The sequence below is a fragment of the Colobus angolensis genome, unplaced genomic scaffold, assembly GCF_000951035.1.
Source record: "Colobus angolensis palliatus isolate OR3802 unplaced genomic scaffold, Cang.pa_1.0 Scaffold59, whole genome shotgun sequence".
Taxonomy (NCBI): Eukaryota; Metazoa; Chordata; class Mammalia; order Primates; family Cercopithecidae; genus Colobus; species Colobus angolensis.
In genome coordinates, this window is record NW_012119487.1 from 5,530,651 (window position 1) to 5,552,567 (window position 21,917).

The 21,917-nt window shown below is 39.3% G+C and overlaps 3 protein-coding genes across 7 annotated transcripts in view; 2 read left to right on the top strand and 1 right to left on the bottom strand.

Moving 5' to 3' along the window:
• The window catches only part of RABGAP1L (RAB GTPase activating protein 1-like), an 812,347-nt gene extending 806,570 nt beyond the window's left edge, over nt 1-5,777 (top strand). For all 3 annotated transcript variants that reach the window (XM_011962352.1, XM_011962354.1, XM_011962355.1), the window contains one exon: nt 329-5,777. In XM_011962352.1, coding sequence (XP_011817742.1) covers nt 329-481 — 153 coding nt within the window. In that variant the 3' untranslated portion in view covers nt 482-5,777. The remainder of the gene's footprint in view (nt 1-328) is intronic.
• Nucleotides 5,778-9,650: 3,873 nt separating this feature from the next.
• CACYBP (calcyclin binding protein) lies at nt 9,651-21,166 on the top strand. Of its 3 annotated transcripts, none has more exons than XM_011962363.1 (6): nt 9,651-10,177; nt 15,020-15,239; nt 17,132-17,228; nt 17,488-17,587; nt 18,997-19,094; nt 20,284-21,166. In XM_011962363.1, the coding sequence occupies exons 2-6, from the start codon at nt 15,134-15,136 to the stop codon at nt 20,438-20,440; spliced, it is 558 nt and encodes a 185-aa protein (XP_011817753.1). In that variant the 5' UTR covers nt 9,651-10,177; nt 15,020-15,133; the 3' UTR covers nt 20,441-21,166. The 3 variants fall into 3 exon arrangements, with proteins under 3 accessions (XP_011817753.1, XP_011817752.1, XP_011817751.1); XM_011962362.1 differs by having other exon boundaries at nt 9,782-10,678; XM_011962361.1 differs by lacking the exon at nt 9,651-10,177 and adding an exon at nt 10,699-11,081.
• Nucleotides 21,160-21,917, bottom strand: part of MRPS14 (mitochondrial ribosomal protein S14) — a 19,023-nt gene continuing 18,265 nt past the window's right edge. The window contains exon 5 of the mRNA XM_011962359.1: nt 21,160-21,469. The gene's annotated coding sequence lies outside the window, so the exon portion shown is untranslated. The remainder of the gene's footprint in view (nt 21,470-21,917) is intronic.

The following is a 21,917-nucleotide window of genomic DNA, read 5'->3' on the forward strand; positions in this document are numbered from 1 at the left end:
TTTGTGGTTTTTAAACCTGTTATCTTGGGTTGCAACCTAAACCTAAATTTGGACCTAACTTGCAGGGAAAAAAAGAATAAAATGAGGTTTTCTTTCTCTGTTGAGAGAAAGTACAGATTCCAGTTGTTTGATAAATCTTTTAGCTCTTAACTTTATCCTTGTACTAACCAATTCAATCTCTCCTGGGTTTTGTGGGAGGAAAATTGGCAGCACATACCTTGAGACTCCAAAAAGCTGCACATTTTTAAAAATTAATTAATGAATGTATTTGTTTATTGGCAAAAAGAAAACATTTATTTAACTCAGATTATTTTCTTGCTTTAATTAGGAACTTGAACATCAGAGAGGAGCCCTTATGAATGAAATCCAAGCTGCAAAAAACTCTTGGTTTAGCAAAACCCTGAACTCTATCAAAACGGCTACGGGCACCCAGCCATTGCAGCCAGCGCCGGTCACCCAGCCACCCAAGGAAAGCACATAGTTCCAGCCTTACCCAAGCACAAGAGCACAATGTTCAAAGCAGTGGAAATCTGGGAGGATTCTTCCTGGTGTCCCTTTGAAGGAAAGTCAAGGAGGCCAGAAAACAAGCCAGAATCTTTCAGTAGCTCTCTTTCTTGTATGACACTTTTCAAAGGGATGTTATTTAAACTGACCTGTTCTTTGTTGAATACCTATTTTCCAGCTTCTTCATGGAAGGCCATGTTCAGATCCATCATAGTATTAACACATTATTTTGTTTGCCTGATGTTTAGTTGGAAATAAGTAATTCAGAACTAAATGCTCTTTTATTTAGAACTAATTATTCATAATTATTTTTATCTTACGTAAAAATGGAGACATCTGTTATTCCAAGGTTGAAATGAAGTGATTGATAGGAAGATCTTTGTCACAGGAAAAAACACATTGAAACCTAAACCTCTTAGCTTTTCAGGATTTATTCAGATAAAGCACACTGTGGGGCCAGGCAGGACCGCTCTCAGGTTTCCTCCTGAGCCTGATTCCCAGGGGAGTGATAATCCTGTCCAAAGGAAAGAACCAATCAGCGATCATTGGTTTACTTTCATTATCTGGAAATGAAGTGCCAGGAATAGATGGGCTATTCAGATTATACATTAGGTAAAAGGAACTGAGATTTTAATAAGTGTAAGTTAGGATCATTTGGGCTGTGGTATTCTAACAGATCCTTTTAAGAACTCCACATAGGACTTACGAGTTCCTAAGTATGCCTAAGTATGGACACAGATGTGACTTCTGGCACTTATAAAGTAAAAGGTGGATATTGCGCCTTATAGACTAGGGAGCCTTTACCAGAGACGCCTAAAAAGTCCCAGGTTCAGCCATTGTGCTGAATAGAGTGGAATACAGAACCAGGGACAGAGTATTTCATTTAACGTTGATATATACTTGCTAAAGAAACACTAACAATACTGTAACTTTGTTAAAGGACATAGTATTGAAATGGGAAATAGAGGTCAGGCTCACATCATCTCAGCTTAATGTTGGGCAACTTTTTCCGATTTCTGTAGTTCCCTGAAAATGTGTCCTTCGTACCCATAAAGAGATACAAATGCATTTGTAACATTTTTGATTGAATATAAAACCTTTACAGAAATACTTATCTCATGGAAAGGTAAAGCTATTGTTTAAAAATTAGTGGAAATATTTTTTCAATTATATTTAACATGCCTATAAAAATAGTCCTTGCAGGAAATTATTTGATAAGAGCAAAACTATTTTTATTTTATAAACTATTTTGGAGGCCTCTGTTCCTTTCACACTAACCAAACTACTATTAGATATGTACAATAACATTTGTTGATATACATCATTGGCCTCGTTGTTGAACATATTATTTGCAAAGAATCTTAAACTCTGTAGTGCCAGAATGATTTTCATCTGTGCCATATGTTGCAATTAAAAGTAACACACCCTTAGAAAAATCAAATAAGAGCCATCTCCACCCCAGGAGGATACACCAAGTTGCTCATGGTGGATCTTTTCCTCTAAAATGATCTTTTTATGTTCTAAAAAGTGAAATCCCCTTTTTCTGTGTTTATATTATCTACAGCCCATAAAACTGATGTGATTATTATGTTATACTCATCAGATAATACTTTTCTTACATAAATCTTTTGTTGTTCTGACATCTTTCATTACAAAATTTATTTTCTTACCAAAAAGGAACATAACCCAGCATTCCAGGTGTCTGTGTTGACTTTAATATTCTCTACATGGTGGTCTAGAGAAGCAAATTTTTTTTTTTTTTGTAAAATATAGTAGCTAGAAAATGTTATCTTGGCACTTGTTTTTGTAAATCATTTAGTGTAGGCTGTTAGCTTTACTGGTACTTTACGCTTTGATTTGAAGAAGCCCTGTGCAGTTGCCTTATCAAATGGCCAGCTAAATTAAAGATGCTCTTTTGTGTTGTGAATTTCATAGTTCTGTACAGAGCTTGTTTCAACTTACAAAAATAAGTACATTCCACAGAATGCCTAAAGTGCATAATTTTCTTTAAATAATAGTAGGTGAGGGAGAAACATAATGGCTCTAGGTTAATCCCTTATCTGGAGACCTTGTTCAACTTCATAGTCCCTTTCCTTTTGAAGAGAAAAATTCTCCCCCGGCCAAGCATGGTGGCTCACGTCTGTAATCTCAGCACTTTGGGAGGCCAAGGTGAGTGGATCACCTAAGGTCAGGAGTTAGAGGCCAGCCTGGCCAACATGGTGAAACCCTGTATCTACTAAAAATACAAAAACTAGCCGGGTGTGGTGGCGGGCACCTGTAATCCCAGCTTATTCGGGAGGTGGAGGCAGGAGAATTGCTTGAATCCAGGAGGCAGAGGTTGTAGTGGGCCAAGATTACGCCATTGCACTCCAGGCTGGGCAACAAGAGCAAAATTCTGTCTCAAAAATGAAAAATCACCAGGTACATACCTCTCAAGTTTGATAAGTCCATCTTTTGAGTTTTCTTTTAGCGCTTTCAAAAGATTGTAAGGGCAATACATAGTTGTTTTTTTTTATTCTCCAGCCCCATATCATACTTGGATATGCCTGTTGGTACCATAAGCCTAAACTATCCCTCACTGCAATGCCATTGAGTCAGCAGCAATAGTAAAGACTAGAAACAAAGAAAATTCAGAATTTGGTATGTGATATGATTGTTCATATAATATGTTATAATAGCAATATTCCAAACAATATGTCCTTCACTGTCTATTGTTTGAAAACTCATGCATCCCAGCATGAAGTAACTACTAGTTTTAATTTCACTTATTTTGAGATATATTTGAGAATTGCATCTCTTCTATTGAATTTCATTTAGAAGAGATGAACCAGCCAAATATCCAGGAAAGTTTCAAAATATTCTAGTGTTTTTCATCCTTTCCTAGGATGTGCTCTGTATAAAACATTCCTCTGAAAATCTAGTATTTGTAATATCTAAGAATTGATCATTTCTATTTTCATTAAATTCTGTAGAAAAAAATGAATGAATGAAATTCAACTTCATAATTCAGTTCATCAGCTTTTATATCTTGAGAATCTTAACACATTCTTTAAATCTGAAAGAAACCAAGCTGGATTTTGCAGTGCATATGTTTGCTAGCTTCCCACATCCTGAACCATGTCAAACTTTGGTTATATTTAGTTACATATAATTTAATGCAAAGAAATTCTCAGTTACTTAATGTTCTGTTTATTTATGAGTGCCTATCAGGAACACTAATAGGAATGCCATTCAACCGGTGTCTTCTCCTGCCCCTCTCCCAGCTGTTAAATTAGTACTTTCTTCTTCATTGGCTTTCTGAAATGTCCTGAGTAAAGTAGAAAAGCGACCTTTGTATGGATGTGGGGATATTTAATACTATGTATCTTGTTTCATTTATTTCTAGGGTGTATTAATATTTATTTTTCTCTAATGCCTGCTCCATTTTCTTAAAATATTTTCCAGTTAATAGTTAGTTGCTGTATTTCCCAGCTGAAGTGCGAAAACAACACAGATTTGGGCAGAGGAGATAGAGTTAGATCCTTAAAGGAGTCAGCCAGTCACCCAGAAGGAGAATCACATGTGTAACTGATGTAGGGGTTTAAGCCTTCTTTTACTTTCGCTGAAATCAGTCTACTAACTCTTCCACCAACCTTTGCATCAAACACTTAGGTAGCTGCCTGATTAGTAGGGGGCCCCTTGAAGGGGGAAAAAAAAACTTTTTAAAATTTAAATGTCTTGGTTTTGTTTTATCTTCTGGGAAAGAACACTTTTACTTGATTAGCAAGATGATTATATTATATAACTTGCCCTTAAAAACACTCCAAAATACTGACTCCTTTGCTCCAATTACAAGTGAGAGAGTGAAGAAATTCTGTTGTATGATTTGAACACTATTAGTTTGTATGTGTGTTTAATTGGAAGAATTTTATATAGAGTATCTCTGCTTCTTTTGTTTCCCTGGGTACCACACAACCAAATACACATTGAGATTTCAAGAAATAATGATGAAAGCCAGAAGGGCAGACTGCAGCTCTGCAGCCTGTTTCCTACCACCAGATATGAAACTCTTTCTCATTACCATGCTGATAGTCACACTGAACTGAACTGTCCCAACACATACTTCCTCTCTCATAGTGGCTTCCATTTAACACAGGCAAAGCCCTTTACCTTAGGAAATTCTTTATCTTTCAAAAGTGACCAAAATGAGGACTTCAACCTTGGTTGCTCCTCAATAGAGATGCTGATCTTGAGTTGTAATGAGAAAAGTGGACATACAGATTTTAGTGACTGCAGTCAGCTCTCTGGCATTCCTTTCTCAGTTTGCATCTAGAAGACTACAATATGTCAAGCTTATCTCCACCTGAATTTGCTGCCTGCTATAAAAACATTTCATTAATATATCCCATTCTTCCTACCTCCATCTCTGGTTTGTCATTAGCGGTATTCTGAAAAGTTTAAGAAAAAAGAATCATTGAGTAGAAAGTGAATATTTTAAGTTATTTTCCTTTTTCACTGGCAATTAGTTAACATGTAAAATCTTTTCCATTAAACTGTATAACTTTTAATAACTATATATTATATATGGGATAAAATATATGGACTGAATTGTGAGAATATAAATGCATCGAGAGACTCTGGTGTCATGAAAGCACAAGAATAAGGCTGGAGATGGTCCCAGATCCAAGATGTCCTAAAAGCCTTTTGTATCAGTTTCTCTATTTTTGGTATTTTGCATAATGCATGGATCCTTAGTTCAAATGAGGGACACAGTTTCTCAGTCAGCCCCACTTATTTCTTTCCAACTCCTACCTTTCCATTGCAGAGGAGGTAGTAGAGATTCTGAATTATCTATTTTTATGAATTCTATTATTTTGTCCATGGCATCTCTAATGAAAACAGGTTCTAGAATAAAGGAGTTGATTAGTCTGAACACTACTAATTAACTACAAAAAAGTTAGTGATCAGCCTCTTCCTCTATAAACGATGACCAATTAGATGTTTCCATAATTCCATGTATTATGTATAGTACACTCTATAAATGTAAATGTAATGCTTGTCTAAAAAGTGCAATTTATTGTACATTGTCCCAACAAATGTTTACTTTTATAATTGTTATGAACTTGAATTGGATTAGTATTTTGTTTTTATGTGTGAATGAAGCCTTGTGAAATAAACAAATGCAACTGAGAAGGTAACAAGGTGACTGTTTTTGTGAGCCAGTGATGTTTTCAATGCTTTGTGTTGCCCCTTTGGCCCCATTAAGCAGTAATAAACATTTGTTCTGAAGTCCATGTATGTCTTTTTTATTTTTTTAGTTGACTTTATTCTGACTCATTTGAACCCAATGTTTATGTAACACTTCTTACACCTGACACTAGACTCCAGTCAACTTAGAAAACAATATATACCCTGCAAAAATGATATCCTGTGCAGCACCACCACAAAGTGCCTTATTTTCCTCTCTACTGAGGTTCCTTGATTCCAAGTAACAGAAACCCTTGCAAGCTAGCTTAATAACAGTAATTTTAAGAGGCAATTAACCAAAAGGAAATAGGATCTCTGTATCATAGGTCCCAAAGGCCAAACACTTGGGCCTGAACTGGCACTAGGACAAGGGGCTGGAATGCTATCAGGACCCTGAAAGCAATTGTTCCCATAATTGTGCTTCTGCTTGTCCTTCCAGATGACACTTAACTGCTTCATTCTTCTCTCTGAAAACAGGCTTTCTCTGCTTCTAAGTACACAGCTACCAAGTTTACATATCCTCTCTTCAAACTACCAGCAGAAGACTGCCATCTCAATTGTTCCAATCACCAGTTCTGGAAAAAAATATGATTGGCTAATCCTGGGTCAGGTAGCTGCTGTTAGTCCTTTAAGGTACAGCAAGGTAGGAGATATACAATTCAAACTAAACTTCAGAGGCACTTATGAAAGTGGAGATTGTGTGCAGAGAATCCCAATCATATCTCATTTGCACTTGCATTTTGTTCTGGGAATCCACGGAACCCAAGTGAAAAATACAAAGAGATTGGTCAGCTCCTCTTGGAATTCGACACGTATTAAAAAATAATAAAAGACTGTAAGATTACAGATTTTGGTCCAAATTCAGACCACAGACATCTTTCATTTGGCCATGTGGTGTTTTCTGTTTGTTTTCTGAGATGGTCTTGCTCTGTCACCCAGGCTGGAATGCAGTGGCATGATCTCAGTTCACTGCAATCTCCACCTCCCAGGCTCAAGTGCCTCCCACTTCAGCCTCCCAAGTAGCTGGGACTACAGGCAAGCACCACCAAGCCTGGCTAATATTTCTATTTTTTTACAGAGACAAGGTTTTGCCATGTGGCCAGGCTGGTCTCAAACTCCTGAGCTCAAGCAATCCACTTGCCTCAGCCTCCCAAAGTGCTGGGATTACGGACATCAGCCACCATGTCTGGCCCCCTCTGGTATTTTAAACAATGTGAAATTTTACATAAAAAGTAAAACAAAATTAATCAGAAGTGCTCACTTCAACAGCATATACACTAAAACTGTAATCTACAGAGAAGATTGGCATGTCCCCTGCACAAGAATGACACACAAGTTAATTAAGCATTCCATATTTTGCACAGTCCCCAGAAGGTCATTTCTTTATCTGCTGACAAGCCCCAAGAAAAGAGTATGAGTCATAGCAAAAAAAATTAAAAATTCAAAATATCCATTGAATTTGGCAGTTAGGAAATCAGGAGTAAGCTTGACAGGTACAATAACTGGGGGAAGCAGAAAGGCTGCCTGCAATAGGACAACTGAATGAGAAATAATTTCATTTTGAAAAGAAAATTATTCCAAACTTTGGAAACAAGGCAAAAAGGTGAGTGGCATGTCCTTTCAGTGTCAAACCAAGGACTAGGGGATTGTACTTTGTTCATTTCATTGGTTACTATTGATTTAAAAGTCCTATACTGAATCTATACAGTAACTTCTAGATTTCTGTCCAATAAGAATGCAAATCCCTACTTCCTTCCCAGTGGAATAGATAACACCAAAAGTTATAGTTTATTACCCTGTGACACATTAACAAGTTTGTATCTAACCTTCCCACCTTATACTAACATTACATTGTTAAATTGCCTATAAATACCTGGCTACTCAAATACACTCTCAACCAATGAGTTGAATAAAGTATTTATCACATGTCCATTTATATTTGCATAATATTGTCTGGAAAAGCCTCCCTTAGTGTTACTTCTGAAAGACCTAAATAGAGTGAAGAAATGATCTGTGTGATGAACTGGAGGAAAAGGATTACAAGTGGAGAGAAAGCTGGGTACAGACTTGGAGGCAAGAGCAAACCCAGTGGGTTCAACGAATAAGAAAAATGCCAGACTGTTTAAATCAGGGAGGGGGGAAGGAAGAGTGGTGAGAGATGGGTTCTGACGTGAAGCTCATAAAGGTGAGATAAGATACATAAAACACTCAAGTTCACAGTAAGGAGTTTGTACTTTATTCTAAGCCTAATAGGAAGCTGTTAGAGGTTTTTAAGCAAAGGGATATAATGATCTGAAAATATATTGCAAGCTGCTCTGTGGAAAACTAACTCTAAAGGCACAATGGGGAAGCAGAGAAACCAGTTAGGAAGCTAAAATTTCAGACAAAATAATGATGGCTTGGACCTGGGTGTGTAGGGTAAGAAGTATCTTTTCCTTCTACCCATTTTAGGCTCATTGGCTTGGGATGCTGTAACAAAAGACAAATTAACAAGAGAAAAGCATAAATATTCTTAGTTTTACATAACATGGAAACTTCATAAAGAAATGAAGACCCAAATAAATAGTTAACCTTAGTGTTCTTTAGAGTCGGTTTGAAGAAGAATGAAGAATTGTGGGAAAATGTGATGGGGCTAAAAGACTGTGATCTAAGGGTAATAAACTGGGGGAAACTTAGCAAGGCCTGATGTTCAGGTTCATCTCTACGTTCCTGTGTTTTCAGAGATAAAGATATTACTTTTATTCTAGGTATAGACAGGGCAACTCTCACATGAGGGTATTACGTCCTGCTTCAGGGCAGAAGGGTGCAAGAAAGTTAGAGACATTCCTGCATATGTTCTTTCTCAAATTCCTTCAGTTTAAAGTATTCAATACGTCTAGGTGCCATATTTGTGGGTAGCATGCATGCCCAAACCTCGTCAGGTGGTAGAAGCAGAGGTTGTGAGAAGTCGTTTAATTCGCTACATATTTTGAAGATTAAGCCAGTAAGGCTTGCTATATGGTAAGATGTAAGGCCTGAGATAGAAGACTCACCTGTGACTCCTTAGCCTGAGCAATTAAGAGAATGAGGTGACTGTTCACTGCATTGGGTCAAGCTTTCACTCGGTACAGTGTGATATTTGTTTTTATTTAATTATGTACTTAATAATTCCAGGCTATTGGTTGGCCACTTAAAAAAATTCGATAAAATACACAGCTCTTAAGGAGTTCATCCCACGAACTTTGACAATTGTATGTATGGGTGTAATATTTCTATTACCTTGGCAAATTTCCCCCCACCCCCGCCGGGCCTTAAGTATAATCTATAGAAGAAACTACTTACATAAAAATACGTTTACAACTTAATTTCTAAAGTGAACCCACCTATCTATAATCAGTGTCTAAATCAAGTAACATCACCGGAACCTCAAAAGCCCCCTGGTGGCTCTTCCATGTCATTGTCCTTCCCACTATGCTCATTAACACCATGAGCTAGTTTTTAGACTTCATTTAAATGGAACCACACAATATGAACTCTTCTGTGTCTGGCTTCTTTCCCTTAATGTCATTTTTTGTGTGAAATTCACGCATGTTGCGCTTGGGTAATTTATTTTTTTACTGGACTTCCGATTCTTTATTACAGATAATGGTCAGCCTCCATTTTGCTAAGAGCTTTTTTTTCCTCTCCGAGTTGCTGATTCTAGCCTTGGGCGATCTATAAAGCTGAGCACTCGCTAAGTGACCTCTCAGGGGTCGCCGCCTTGGACGATCAATAAAGCCGAGCGCGGGCTATGTGATCTCTCAGGGCTTGTTTCCAACCGTGTTGTTGACATCTTGAGCCTGCCAAGGACTAGAATAACCTGAAAACTAGGCTTCTCTGGGGTCTCGCCGAGGGGCAGCGTTAGAACCAGAAGAGAACATTGTCCCCAGAAGACATTTTACCATTTTCTTTGATGGTAAACAGGCTCACTTATACCGAATCCAAACCCAGGCGAGAGCTACGGACTCTTGGAATGGTCGGTGAAAGGGGCGAAAGCACCAGGAAATTATGCTTCAACAGTCCACGACAGAAGGGAGCGTCTGAAACTGCGGCCAAACACCGGCCCTTTTGTTAGGGCCTTGACCTGGGCTTCCGCCACGGGGCCGGGTCACGTGGCCAACGCAGCTCCACCTCCTACCGCGGCCAGTGATGACGCCACCAGGTGGGAGCGGATAGACCGCGGTTACGTCTCCACTGCGGCAGAATCACTGAAAATCAAACCGCTACCATTAGGAGTCCTCCACGCTTAACATATCCATTCTTTCTCGTTTGAACATAATCAGGCTGCTCCTTCTCCCCATTTTCTGCCTTCTCGCGGAGGCTGAAAGACTAGCCTTACACAACATGGCTGCCTGATGTGTTTGGTGTCCTAGAGCGGACGGAAGCAGGTGACTCTCTACTCAACTTCCGACTTAGACTCCGAAAATTGGTACGTGATTTCCGGGGTGGGTTAAGGCAGCGGTTCCGAGCTGCGACTGCGCAGCCTGGCCTAGCGCGGTCAAATTACAATACATAAAGTTGTCGGGGCGGAGAGGAAGACATTACTCTTCTCGGACTGCCGGTTCGTTCGCGAGACTTGAGCGTTGCTAGGAGATTCGCCAGGCGGGCGGAGCCAGACTCGGCGGGGCGGGGAGGGGCGGGGCCAGACTCTGCGAGGAGGGGAGGGGTGGGGCCAGGTTTGGCGGGTGGAGCGTGCTCGCGGTGGGCGGTGGCGGCGGCGGCCTCGCGAAGGTTCCAGATCCGTCGCGTGCGGGAGGCGGGCCGCGATCTCGCGCAGGGTCGGTGTGCGCGCGGGCTGCGGCGCCGCGACTCGTGCGAGTGGGCGTCTGCGCTCGGTTTGAGGGCTCGGCGCGGCGTTTCCTGTTCCCTCCTCTGCGCGGCTGCAGCTCGGGCCTTCGGCCTGATCCAGCCTCCCATGGCTTCAGAAGAGGTAAATGGTTCGGCCACGTCTTCCTCATGCTCCCCGGCTGGAGCTGCAGCGCCAGCCTCCCGCCCCACCGCCGTTTCCGTGGGCTGAGCCGCCCTGCGGCGACCCGGTGCCGCGGCTGTCGGCGCGCCGCCTTCCCTGGGGGACGCCTCACTCGCCCCTTCCTGCGCAGACGGCTCCCCGCTCTTCACCTCGGCCTCGCACCCCACCCGCCTACCGGGCCGGAGCGGGAGTGTGCGGCGATTCTCCGTGCAGGCGATGCGGGGAGTGGGTCTGAGCGAGCGGCCCCTGCGCGTGTTCCTCAGGCCCTTTCTGCGCTGGTTTCCCAGCCAGAGGACAGGAAGCTTCGTTTAAGCAAAGCTGGGTGCAAACATGAGTGTCGTGTATGGTAGAGGGCGGTTGGAGGGTGAGAAGTTTTCGGTGCTAGCACTTGAATTCTCTTAGTCATGTTTTCTCTACACACGAGGAGCTGTGTTACTCTGGGCAAGTTGTTTAGGTTTTCAGTGTCGCAGTAGCATCCATTTCATAGGGTTGTTGAAAAGTATGATTTCTAGGTGTTTCAACCAGTGATTGGCAAATAGCAATCTGCTGTATGTGATTTTTAAAATAAATAACTTGGAAAGTTAGTTGTAATTAATAGTAAGAAACCCAATGGCCTGTGTTAAAGCTCCGTAAACTCTGAACGTTGGAGAATTAAATTTTATGGAGACTTAGTTTGCTCAGTTAGAAAATGGGAATGATAGTACTTGTATTGCTCATTTCCTGGCCTAAGTGGGAGGTGAAGACGGGACAGTTACTCGCAGTTAAGTGTTGGGTGTGCATTAACTAGATTTGCTTTATGAAAACAAGTACTGGGAAATCCCAAGCTTTTTTTTTTTTTTTAAACTCAAAATCTTTTCTTTAAATGAGGAAAAACTATGAGATTTGTGTGTTCTAGTCTTAATCTAGGTATCTTGTGACAAGTCTTTTAAGGTAGGTCTTGGGTACATGTGCCCCTAGGAGAGAACTTCACAGTCATGCAGGTGGATAGCTCAGTATTAGTCCTCTTGAGAGTAGAGAATTAAGGGCACTTCATTTTTGTTTTGTTTGAGATAAAATTCAAGTTTTTAACCATTTTAAAGTGTATAATTCAGGTATTTTGTTTTAAGTATATTCAGTGTAATGCAGCCATCACCACTGTCTAGTTTCAGAACATTTTCATCACTCCAAAAAGAAACCATTTAGTGTCTTTTAAACAATTGCTTCCCATTCCCCCCTCAGCCCCTGACAACTACTCATCTTATACTTTATGTGAATTTGCCTGTTCTAGGCATTTCATATAAATGGAGTCACGCTGTATGTGGCCTTTTGTTTTTTTGGCTCCTTCAACTTAGCACTAACATTTTCAGGTTCACCCATGGTGTAGTGTGTATTAGTACACATGCTCTTTATGGCTAAATAATATTCTATTATATGCGTATGGCACATTGTGTTTATCCTTTCATCCGTTTATGGACATTTATTTCCACTTCTTTTTTTGAGATGGAGTCTCGCTCTGTCGCCCAGGCTGAAGTGCAGTGGCGCAGTCTCGGCTCACTGCAATCTTCGTCTCCCAGGTTCAAAGGATTCTCCTGCCTCAGCCTCCTGAGTAGCTGGGATTACAGGCGCGCGCCACCATGCCCGGCTAATTTTTGTATTTTTAGTAGCGACGGGGTTTCACCACACTGGCCAGGCTGGTCTCGAACTCCTGATCTCAAGTGATCTTCCCACCCGCCTCGGCCTCTGAAAGTGCTGGAATTACAGGTGTGAGCCATGGCGCCCTGGCTTATTTCCACTTCCTGACTAACATAAAAATAATGCTGCTGCGAGTGCTGTGTACAAGTTTTTTGTGTGGATGTGTTTTCAGTTCTCGGGGGTATATCACTTAGGAGTGGAATTACTGGTTCATATGGTAACTTTTTGAGACACTGTTAGACTATTTCCAGAGTGGTTGCATCATATTCCCACAAGAAGTGTTTGAAGCTTCCAGTTTCTCCACATCCTTATCAACATTTGAGTTCTGTTTTTCTTTTTTGGTTTATAACACCATCCTGCTGGGTGTGAAGTGGTATCTTGGGAATTTGATATGCGTTTACCCAATGATGATGTTGAGCATCTTTAATGTTCTTGGTGTCCATTTCTGTATCTTTGGAGAAACGTGTGTTGAATTCCTTTGCCCATTTTTGAGGCACATTGGTGTTAATGCCTCCTAGTGAAAAATTAGGAAATAGGAAGATAGAGCTTGAATGCGTTATGGGTAGGGATAAAAGGGAAGTAAAATTTTTATATACGTAAAACAAATACATGCCAAGAAGGCGGGGAAAATTACATGATAAATTAGATAAGAAACTATCTGGGACATCTTAAAGTATTTGTGCAGAAAAAGCAGATCTTTGCTGGTTTCAAGTCTGCCAACAGCAGAACTGAGGAAATGTCTCAGTTTTAAGTTTTTTCAGTGGATATTTTATAATGAAAAGAGTAATTTAGAGCCAAAACTGGCAATAAAGAGGGCTTGGGAATTTAGCCATTGGGGGAATCCCTTGCCTAATTTGAATTACTTTTCTTATTCTGCTAAAGCATTCCTATTTCAGTCAAAAAGCAAAACCTCGTGCTTAGATGTGCTAATAATAATATATTTCACTTTATATTTAAATATTTTATGAATTAGGAATTGTAGAATCAGCTTTTTTTTTGAAACCATTAAAATAAAAGTATTATTTTGAACTGAAATATCTTGGTTCTACGCTCAAAACACGAGTTTGCAAGAGTTTTTGTCATAGTAATATGAGCTGTTCTTGGAAGGGGAGAGTGTGGACAAGAGGGTTGGGCAGAGTTGAACTTTTTTGTTTTTTGGTACTGAGTTTTGCTCTTGTTGCCCAGGCTGGAGTGCAATGGCAGGATCTTGGGTCACTGCAACCTCTGCCTCCCGGGTTCAAGCAGTTCTCCTACCTCAGCTTCCTGAGTAGCTGGGATTACAGGCACATGCCACCATGGCTGCCTAATTTTTGAATTTTAAGTAGAGACAGGCTTTCGCCATGTTGGTCAGGTTGGTCTCGAACCCCTGACCTCAAGTGATCCACCCGTTTGGCAAAGTGCCGGGACTACAGGTGTGAGCCACTGCACCGGGCCAGAGTTGAACTTTTTATACCATGTCATCTGTTATAGATAGGCAAAACTAGGGCATTTGAGTTAAATGAGATAATAAAAGACGTGTAGTAAAAGAAAAGAATGTTACTGCATTTTATAAGACTATTAAGAAACAAAGGCTTTCAGACTCTGTTGTGCGTCTGATATTCTGAGTTATAAAGCACTAAAAGACTTTTAAATTGAGCTTTTGATATAATCAAGCTGTGACACAGATTTTTTTGGTCAAGTTGCTAGTATCAAGCTAGAGTGTAAAGTTACTGTAAGAAGTGAAACAGCTGTTTGGAAAGATCTTGTGTATTTGCAGTATGTCAGAGGGTAATTGGGGGAAAAAAACTTAGGCTCAATAATTTTCTAACATTGTCTTCTTGAATTTCATAAAATGTTGCCTCTATCTCTAGAAAGTAAAAAGAAGTAGACTTTAATAGATGATGGATTGGCATGAGAAGAAAATGAGAATGTGGTGGCTTTTTCAAAAGATAATTTCCAAGAGTATGTTGCATTTTGGGTCTTTTGTCACCTTCTATGCAACCAACTCCTACACTTCTGACTGTAAGACTGACCCAGCTTCAGAGCAAGACTTTTCCTCAAAAGCAGAAATTTGGTTTTTTTTGTTTTTTTTAAAAAATATTTTGTCTTAAAAATTCAGACTTTTTTTATTTGAGGTATTTGAGGTGGGAAGATCAATGAAGACCAATCAGTGACAGAAAATGGAGCATTCATTACCTCAGTAAAGTTTGCTATATAGCATTTTGCCATGGTCACTGCGTGTTCTCTCATCTCTCAAATATTTTAAAAGTGTCTAACATCTAATGACACTCGGATTAGATGTTAAAGGAAATCTATGAATCCCTTGTCAAAAAAAAAATGTCTTTGTTTTACTTTTTAAGTCGCAGATGTTTCTTGTAAATATTTTAAAGCAAATATATACTGGAAGATTTGGGTTTGATTACCTATTTATTGTTTGTTCAAGATTGTTCAAAGTTTTCCTTTTGGGAAAAAAAAAGGAAGCTTGAGTTAATAAGCCAGAGGGAAGAACTGAAGTTGCAACTCAATCCTAGAAAATTTAGATGAACCTCTTAATTCTTAGTGCTTATTTCAGTAAGTTGAAAAGAGTGATAAGCACAATATCAAGCCCTTTCCTTATTGATCATAGCTAACTTATTTTTTGTCTTAACACAGCTACAGAAAGATCTAGAAGAGGTAAAGGTATTGCTGGAAAAGGCTACTAGGAAAAGAGTACGTGATGCCCTTACAGCTGAAAAGTCCAAGATTGAGACAGAAATCAAGAACAAGATGCAACAGAAATCACAGAAGAAAGCAGAACTTCTTGATAATGAAAAACCAGCTGCTGTGGTTGCTCCCATTACAACGGGCTATACAGTGAAAATCAGTAATTATGGTATGACTTGCTTCCCTATAGCCAGTTTTGCCTCTGAGCAACCTATTCCTCATAGTGATCTAACAAATTCATCTTTAAATGAGTTTTGAGTCTGTGTTTTTGGTGGCTTGGAGGAAGACCCATCAGTTTTTATTTAATAAAACTTTCTTTAGCTATAAATAGGAAAGGATACATTCTAGAAGCTGTTAACAAGAGTAAGGTGATTTACTACAAAGATGAGGAGTAGCAACAAGGAAGGAATTTATTCTGAAATTATTCAGTATATATGAGGTACCGCTTTGGTGGTGGTGGTGGTTTTTAATCATGTTTTATGTTTCACTCTGCCAACCACTACAATTAACTGAGGAGAGGAATCCAGTTAAATTCAGGAAATATTTTTGAGCACCTAATGTATATCACTATTGTGCTTAGACTTACGGATACACAGCAGTGACAAAGACCCAATCCCTTCTCATGGTGTGGTTGGGACATAGACGTATAACTCCTAACATAACAATGTATTAGGAAAACAGTATGAGCAAAAACTGTATATAGTTTTTTTTGTTTTAGCGGCAGTGCAACTTGAATGAGAGTGATGAGCTCTCACTGGAGCGAGGACAGTCTGGTTTTTCTTTGTGCTAATAATATCTAGCACATAATAGGTAACATAGCTGAGGAAATAATTCTGGAGGTGAGGAACAGGGAGAATTAGATTTGAGTGTGAAGGGTGAGTTGTGTGTTCAACAAGTCAAAAGAAGGGAACAGCATGAGCAGAGGACATGAATAGAGACTTGGAAGGCATGATCTATTTTGAGTATTGTTATAGTGAAAAGCATGTGTATGTCGTGCTTAAGAGATGTACTATATAGTACTATATGAAATTGCACCGTGTACTCAGTTGAGTATGGGAAACTGGTCTGAAGGTGTTTAGGATTATGGCATTTTAACCAGGAACATAGATTTGTGTTGAGGGAGAAACTTGTCAATCCGGAGGATGTACTGACTGGGAAGAAACTATTAATAGATGAAGTTCTCTGGAACCCTCTAGGGCATTTTTTTGATCAACACTATGTTTCTTTTTAATTTTCGTGGGTATATAGTAGGTGTATGTATTTATGGGGTACATGAGATGTTTTGATACAGGCATGCAGTGTGAAAACACGTCATGGAGGATGGGGCATGTTTCTGTTCCGTAGGACTAGGTGAGGAAGAGTCAGGGATATGTATGTATATATTCTTGATAAACAGAAGATGCTTTTTGTGATGTTTTTTATTTTCTACAAATATGATGGTATTTTGTGAAGTGTATATGTCTTGTATGTTGACAGTTCTTCTCGGTTTTGCTGGTAGTTTGATAATACATACTGAAATGGCATTTAATAGATACCAGTAGGTTTGTCAGATCTGGATGAAGAATTGGAGTCATTTACATTCTGCTTTGCCCTGGAAAGGAATTAAGAGCGCTTGGATTCCGTTTGTTATACTACTTAGAGAAGTAGAAATGGTTATGGAATTAGACAGTATTGATACTTAGCCATCCAGCTTCGTGGAGAGCTACCGATATTTAGATGTAGGACCAAACTGTTTCCATAAAAGCAGTAAATCAACTAATCTTAAAGAATGTATTTAGTGATCATATTTTTATTCTGAGGGATAAAAAGAGCATAGGCTTTGTATTCAGAAACCTGGATTTGAATCTGAATTCTATCACTTGTTAGATGCCTAAGTTTGGGTAGAGTACTTAACTGCTTTGAGGCTCCATTTCTCAACCTAGAAAATTTCTTGGGTTTCAAATGTTTATATGACTGGATTTCCATAATTTTACTTTCCTGAGTTACGAGCCACGTGCGTTTGCCGTTCTAGAGATAGTTTCAGAGACTTACTTATGTCCCATCTTTTGTTGTCGTTGCCAGGATGGGATCAGTCAGATAAGTTTGTGAAAATCTACATTACCTTAAGTGGAGTGCATCAAGTTCCCACTGAGAATGTGCAGGTGCATTTCACAGAGAGGTGAGTTCTCATTATGTTGGGAAAGACGGTGATCATTAACAGTCAACATTGCCTTATCTTGAGACTCTTTTTCTTAGCACTTTTTAAAATTCTTCTTAAATTTAGAATTAATTATCCTTTACAACTACTTTCAAGAGGTGAGCATTAACTGGCCAAATGCACACCCTGAAATAAAGCCAGCAGCTTTTTTTCCACTCTTACGGAGTAAGAATACCTTTCATAGAACTAGAAAGATGATGTATTCACCATTGTGTTGCAGGTCATTTGATCTTTTGGTAAAGAATCTAAATGGGAAGAGTTACTCCATGATTGTGAACAATCTCTTGAAACCCATCTCTGTGGAAGGCAGTTCAAAAAAAGTGAGTGTGCTTTTTTTGGTCGTAATATTCTGAAACCTTACCAGATTGAACCGAGGTGATTTAGAATTGAGATGAACTGGAATGAATTTGTCCTGTAACAGGGACCACTGCCTGTTTTGTGAATGTTTTATTGGGACATAGCCAGGCTTATTTGTTTGTGTGTTGTTTGTGGCTGCTTTTGTGCTACAATGGCAGAGTTAAGTGGCTGCAGCAGACCACATAAGGCCCTAAATGAAACCTAAATATTTACTGTGTGGTCCTTGACAGAGAACTTTTGCCAACTCCTTTTGTAGAAGAATAGGCTATTGTAAGAATATTCCATTAAGATCAGGAAGGAAGTAAACGTTTGAAGGTAGTTAAGAGTGAGACTTGAGTTTTATGCCAGGTTTACTGCTTATTGTTTGTGACCTTTGGCAGCTTAATCACTCTGTGCCTCAGTTTCTGCATTTATGCAATAGTAATAATTTATTTCGCAAAGTTGAAATGATACACTGAAGTGCAATGCCATATGTAAAGTGCTTAAATTAATGGTAGTGTTAGCATTGTGCATAATACTGGTATACATAAAAGGAGGTCTTAAGCACTTAGCCTCCTTGGAGTTAGAAGCAGCTATAAAAATAAGAAAACTGTCTTTTAAAAACTACCCTTTATAATTTTTACTAAATCAGATAGTCCCTCTTTTCTGCCTAATTTGAATAAATGAAGTTTAATGCATTAGGTATATAGACATGCCATTCTGCCATCTGTTTTTATAATACATAATTAACAGCTTACAGGTGATACTCAAATATAGTTGGATTCACTGTCTTCCTGCACCCTTCTGCATCCACTAGTCCCGTACATAGAGTACCAAAAGATCCCTAGAAGTCGTATTGATCATTGTTTAAAGACCTGTACGTTGCCCTTCTTTCACACTTTCCGAATGCCTCACCTTGCTCCATACTGCCTTACGTGACTTGGTTTCTTGCCTATCCTCGACCCCGCTTATTATATTACTATCTGTTTGTCACTGAAATCCAGCCACTCCTCCTGCTCCTCAAACACACCAAGATCATCCCATCTTGGAGCCATTCTACATGGCTCTGCCAACTGCCTTCTCCTGACCTTAGGCTTCAGCTCAGATTTTGCCTCAGGGAGGCCTTCCTAATGAAGTTCCTGCTCCCACCCCCATTAACACCTGCTTTGTCTTGCCAGCACTTTCTAGGATATGACGGTATTCAAGTTTTACTTATTTATGGTCTTTTCATGCCATGAATGTTCAGATTTTGGCCTATTCATACAAGTATTACTAGCACCCCAAATAAGTCTATACATACTACGGACTTGATTAATTACATAATTGTTTTCTAAATATTCATGCTTATTTCCATGTCTTCTAAGCTGTATTTGTTTTCCCGCTTTTCTTCCAGGTCAAGACTGATACAGTTCTTATATTGTGTAGAAAGAAAGTGGAAAACACAAGGTGGGATTACCTGACCCAGGTTGAAAAAGAGTGCAAAGAAAAAGAGTGAGTCTACTTTCATTTTTTAAAGAATTCTAGTGTATTGTTTGAGATTATGGATTTTTAAGTTTGTCTTTATGGATAATATATTTCTGCTTTCAACCGTCAGAAACTACCTGAAGAGGGCGCGTCCAGCAAGTTGCTTTTTAAGGTCTTTGTAGTTAACAGTTGGCTCTTTAGTGTGGTTCTTAACCCTAGGCACTTCTATACAAATACTGTGCCCATTCCCAGATACTCTGTTTCAGTAGTTCGAGAGAGGCTCAGATACCCCTGTATGTTTTAAATTTCTCAGATGTTTGTGATATGTAGTTGTTCTCATTGTCACTGGTTTAGAGTGAAAAAGATAAAATATTTTTATCCTTCTTAATAATGACCTTTTAAAAATGTTTATTCAATGATACTTGCATTCTAGGTCAGTTCATCTTCTAGAGTTACTAATTCAAGACTCAGGTCCAGATCTATGTATCTCAAGCTTAAGAGGAGAGCTTTTCTAATTATAAAATACATGAGCTTCAGGGTACATCCATGTGTAATGTTTGTGATTTTCCATCAATTTTTTTTTTTTCCAAATTATGAGGAAACATGCTTTTAAAAAATGAAAACAAGTTAGAAAATCAAATCCTTACTTATTTTACCTGTTAAAAATGAGGCCAGGCGGGGTGGCTCATGCCTGTAATCCTAGCATTTTGGGAGGCCGAGGCGGTGGATCACCTGAGGTCAGGAGTTTGAGACCAGCTTGGCTGACATGGTGAAACTCCGTCTCTACTAAAAATACAAAAATGAGCCGAGCATAGTGGCACGTGCCCGTAATCCCAGCTACTTGGGATGCTGAGGCAGACGGAATTGCTTGAACCTGGGCGGCAGAGGTTGCAGTGAGCCAAGATCGCACCACTGCACTCCAGCCTGGGCGACAGAGCAAGACTGTCTAAAAAAAAAAATCATGGGAAATCCCTGTGCCTAAAAATAGCCCCTTACTATTTTGATGACCTCTTTCATGCACCAAGTGTGTGCATGCTTGGTAGGTGTGTGTTGTTTATTAAGATGAAGCTAGGCGTGCCGTTTTGATTGTGAATCTCTTTGGATACACTGTCTTCCCTCTTATCCCTCTACTTCCTGCCAGTGTTAACAACCTGAATTATAGTATCTTCCCATGTGCCTTCATTTCTCCATTGTTGTATGTGTTTTCTTTTTAAAGGAAGCCCTCCTATGACACTGAAACAGATCCTAGTGAGGGATTGATGAATGTTCTAAAGAAAATTTATGAAGATGGAGATGATGATATGAAGAGAACCATTAATAAAGCATGGGTGGAATCAAGAGAGAAGCAAGCCAAAGGAGACACGGAATTTTGAGACTTTAAGGTCCTTTTGGGAACTGTGATGTGATGTGGAAATACTGATGTTTCCAGTAAGGGAATATTGGTGAGCTGCATATATAAATTTGACAGATAGCTATTTACATAGCCTTCTAAGTAAAGGCAGTGAATTCTCCATTTCCTACTGGAGGATTTATTTAAATAAAATATGCTTATTAAACACTCCTGCAAAGATGGTTTTATTAGTACCCTGGTCATTTTGTTCAAGGAAGGGTTATAATTGCATTCTCATGTGAAATATAAAAAGCAAGTCTTACCCAATAAAAACGCTACATTGTGTGTATTTTTTGTTCAGCTAAGAATTGGAGAAGTATTTGCTTGCCTTTAAGTTACTGACATCAGCTTCCACCAGTGTAAAAATTGAGTAAAACCTGAAGTTTTGCATAAAATGCAGATCGGTACCTGTGCTTGAAGGTTGCTGTAGAGCATCTGACCCCTTATTACCACGTTAAGCAGTGTGTGTGCCATGCATTACCATGTATTAATTCAATCACAGGTGTTTGTCTAGATTGAAATATGTTTGTCAATGAATATAGAATAGAAACTAAATCTAAACATGACAATAATAGACACACATCTTTGTATGGTACCAATTAGTTTTGCTGTGGATCAGATGGTTTATGAAAGTAATAACCATAAAGCAAAAAATAATCTGGAAGCCCGTCTATTCCTATGCTCAATAAAGTTAAGTTTTTCTTCATTAGAACAATTTTATGATTTATTTGTCTAGGAGTATGTCGGAAAAATCAGGCTTCTAGTAGGAATTATTCCTATTGCCCCTGAAGTCGGGACCAGTGCCTGTGATCTCCATTACTATATTTTACTGGAGGTATTAACCAACACAGTTAGATCAGAGAAAGAATTGAAGCCAGGCATGGAGGCTGGTGCCCATAATCCCAGCTACTCGGGAAGCTAAGGCTGGAGGATCACTTGAACCCAGGAGTTTAAGGCTGCAGTGAGCTATGATCATGCCACTGTACTCCAGCTTGGGTGACAGATTGAGAGCCTGTCTCATTAAAAAAAAAAAACAAAAAAAAGCCATTAGACACACAGGAAAAATCCAGAAGGGTAAACTAAAGCTACAATTAATATGGGAGTTTGGAAAAAGTGGTAGGACTTACTTACAATACAGAAACACCTTATGTATAGGATAGCTGTAAGTAAATACTGAAACACATTATGCCTCTGTAATTGGTGTTGATACATGAACAGAATAGCAGACACAATGCATATGAAAGTTACAGAATATGGTAAAAGTGGGATAAAGATGGGTTTTTAATGATAGTAAGATAACTGAAAATAGGCATATAGATACATTCCAAGCAGACTGAAGATCTAATTGTAAAAATGAAAGCATATGGGCCGGGCGCGGTGGCTCAAGCCTGTAATCCCAGCACTTTGGGAGGCCGAGACGGGTGGATCACGAGGTCAGGAGAGCAAGACCATACTGGCTA

Bases quoted from the DNA above. Each gene is read 5' to 3' on its own strand.
- CACYBP (XM_011962361.1), top strand. From the start codon at position 11,061: ATGGTAGAGGGCGGTTGGAGG. The intron at 11,082-15,019 runs GTGAGAAGTTTT...GTCTTAACACAG, and splicing joins TGGTAGAGGGCGGTTGGAGG to CTACAGAAAGATCTAGAAGA. The intron at 17,588-18,996 runs GTGAGTGTGCTT...CTTTTCTTCCAG, and splicing joins TGGAAGGCAGTTCAAAAAAA to GTCAAGACTGATACAGTTCT.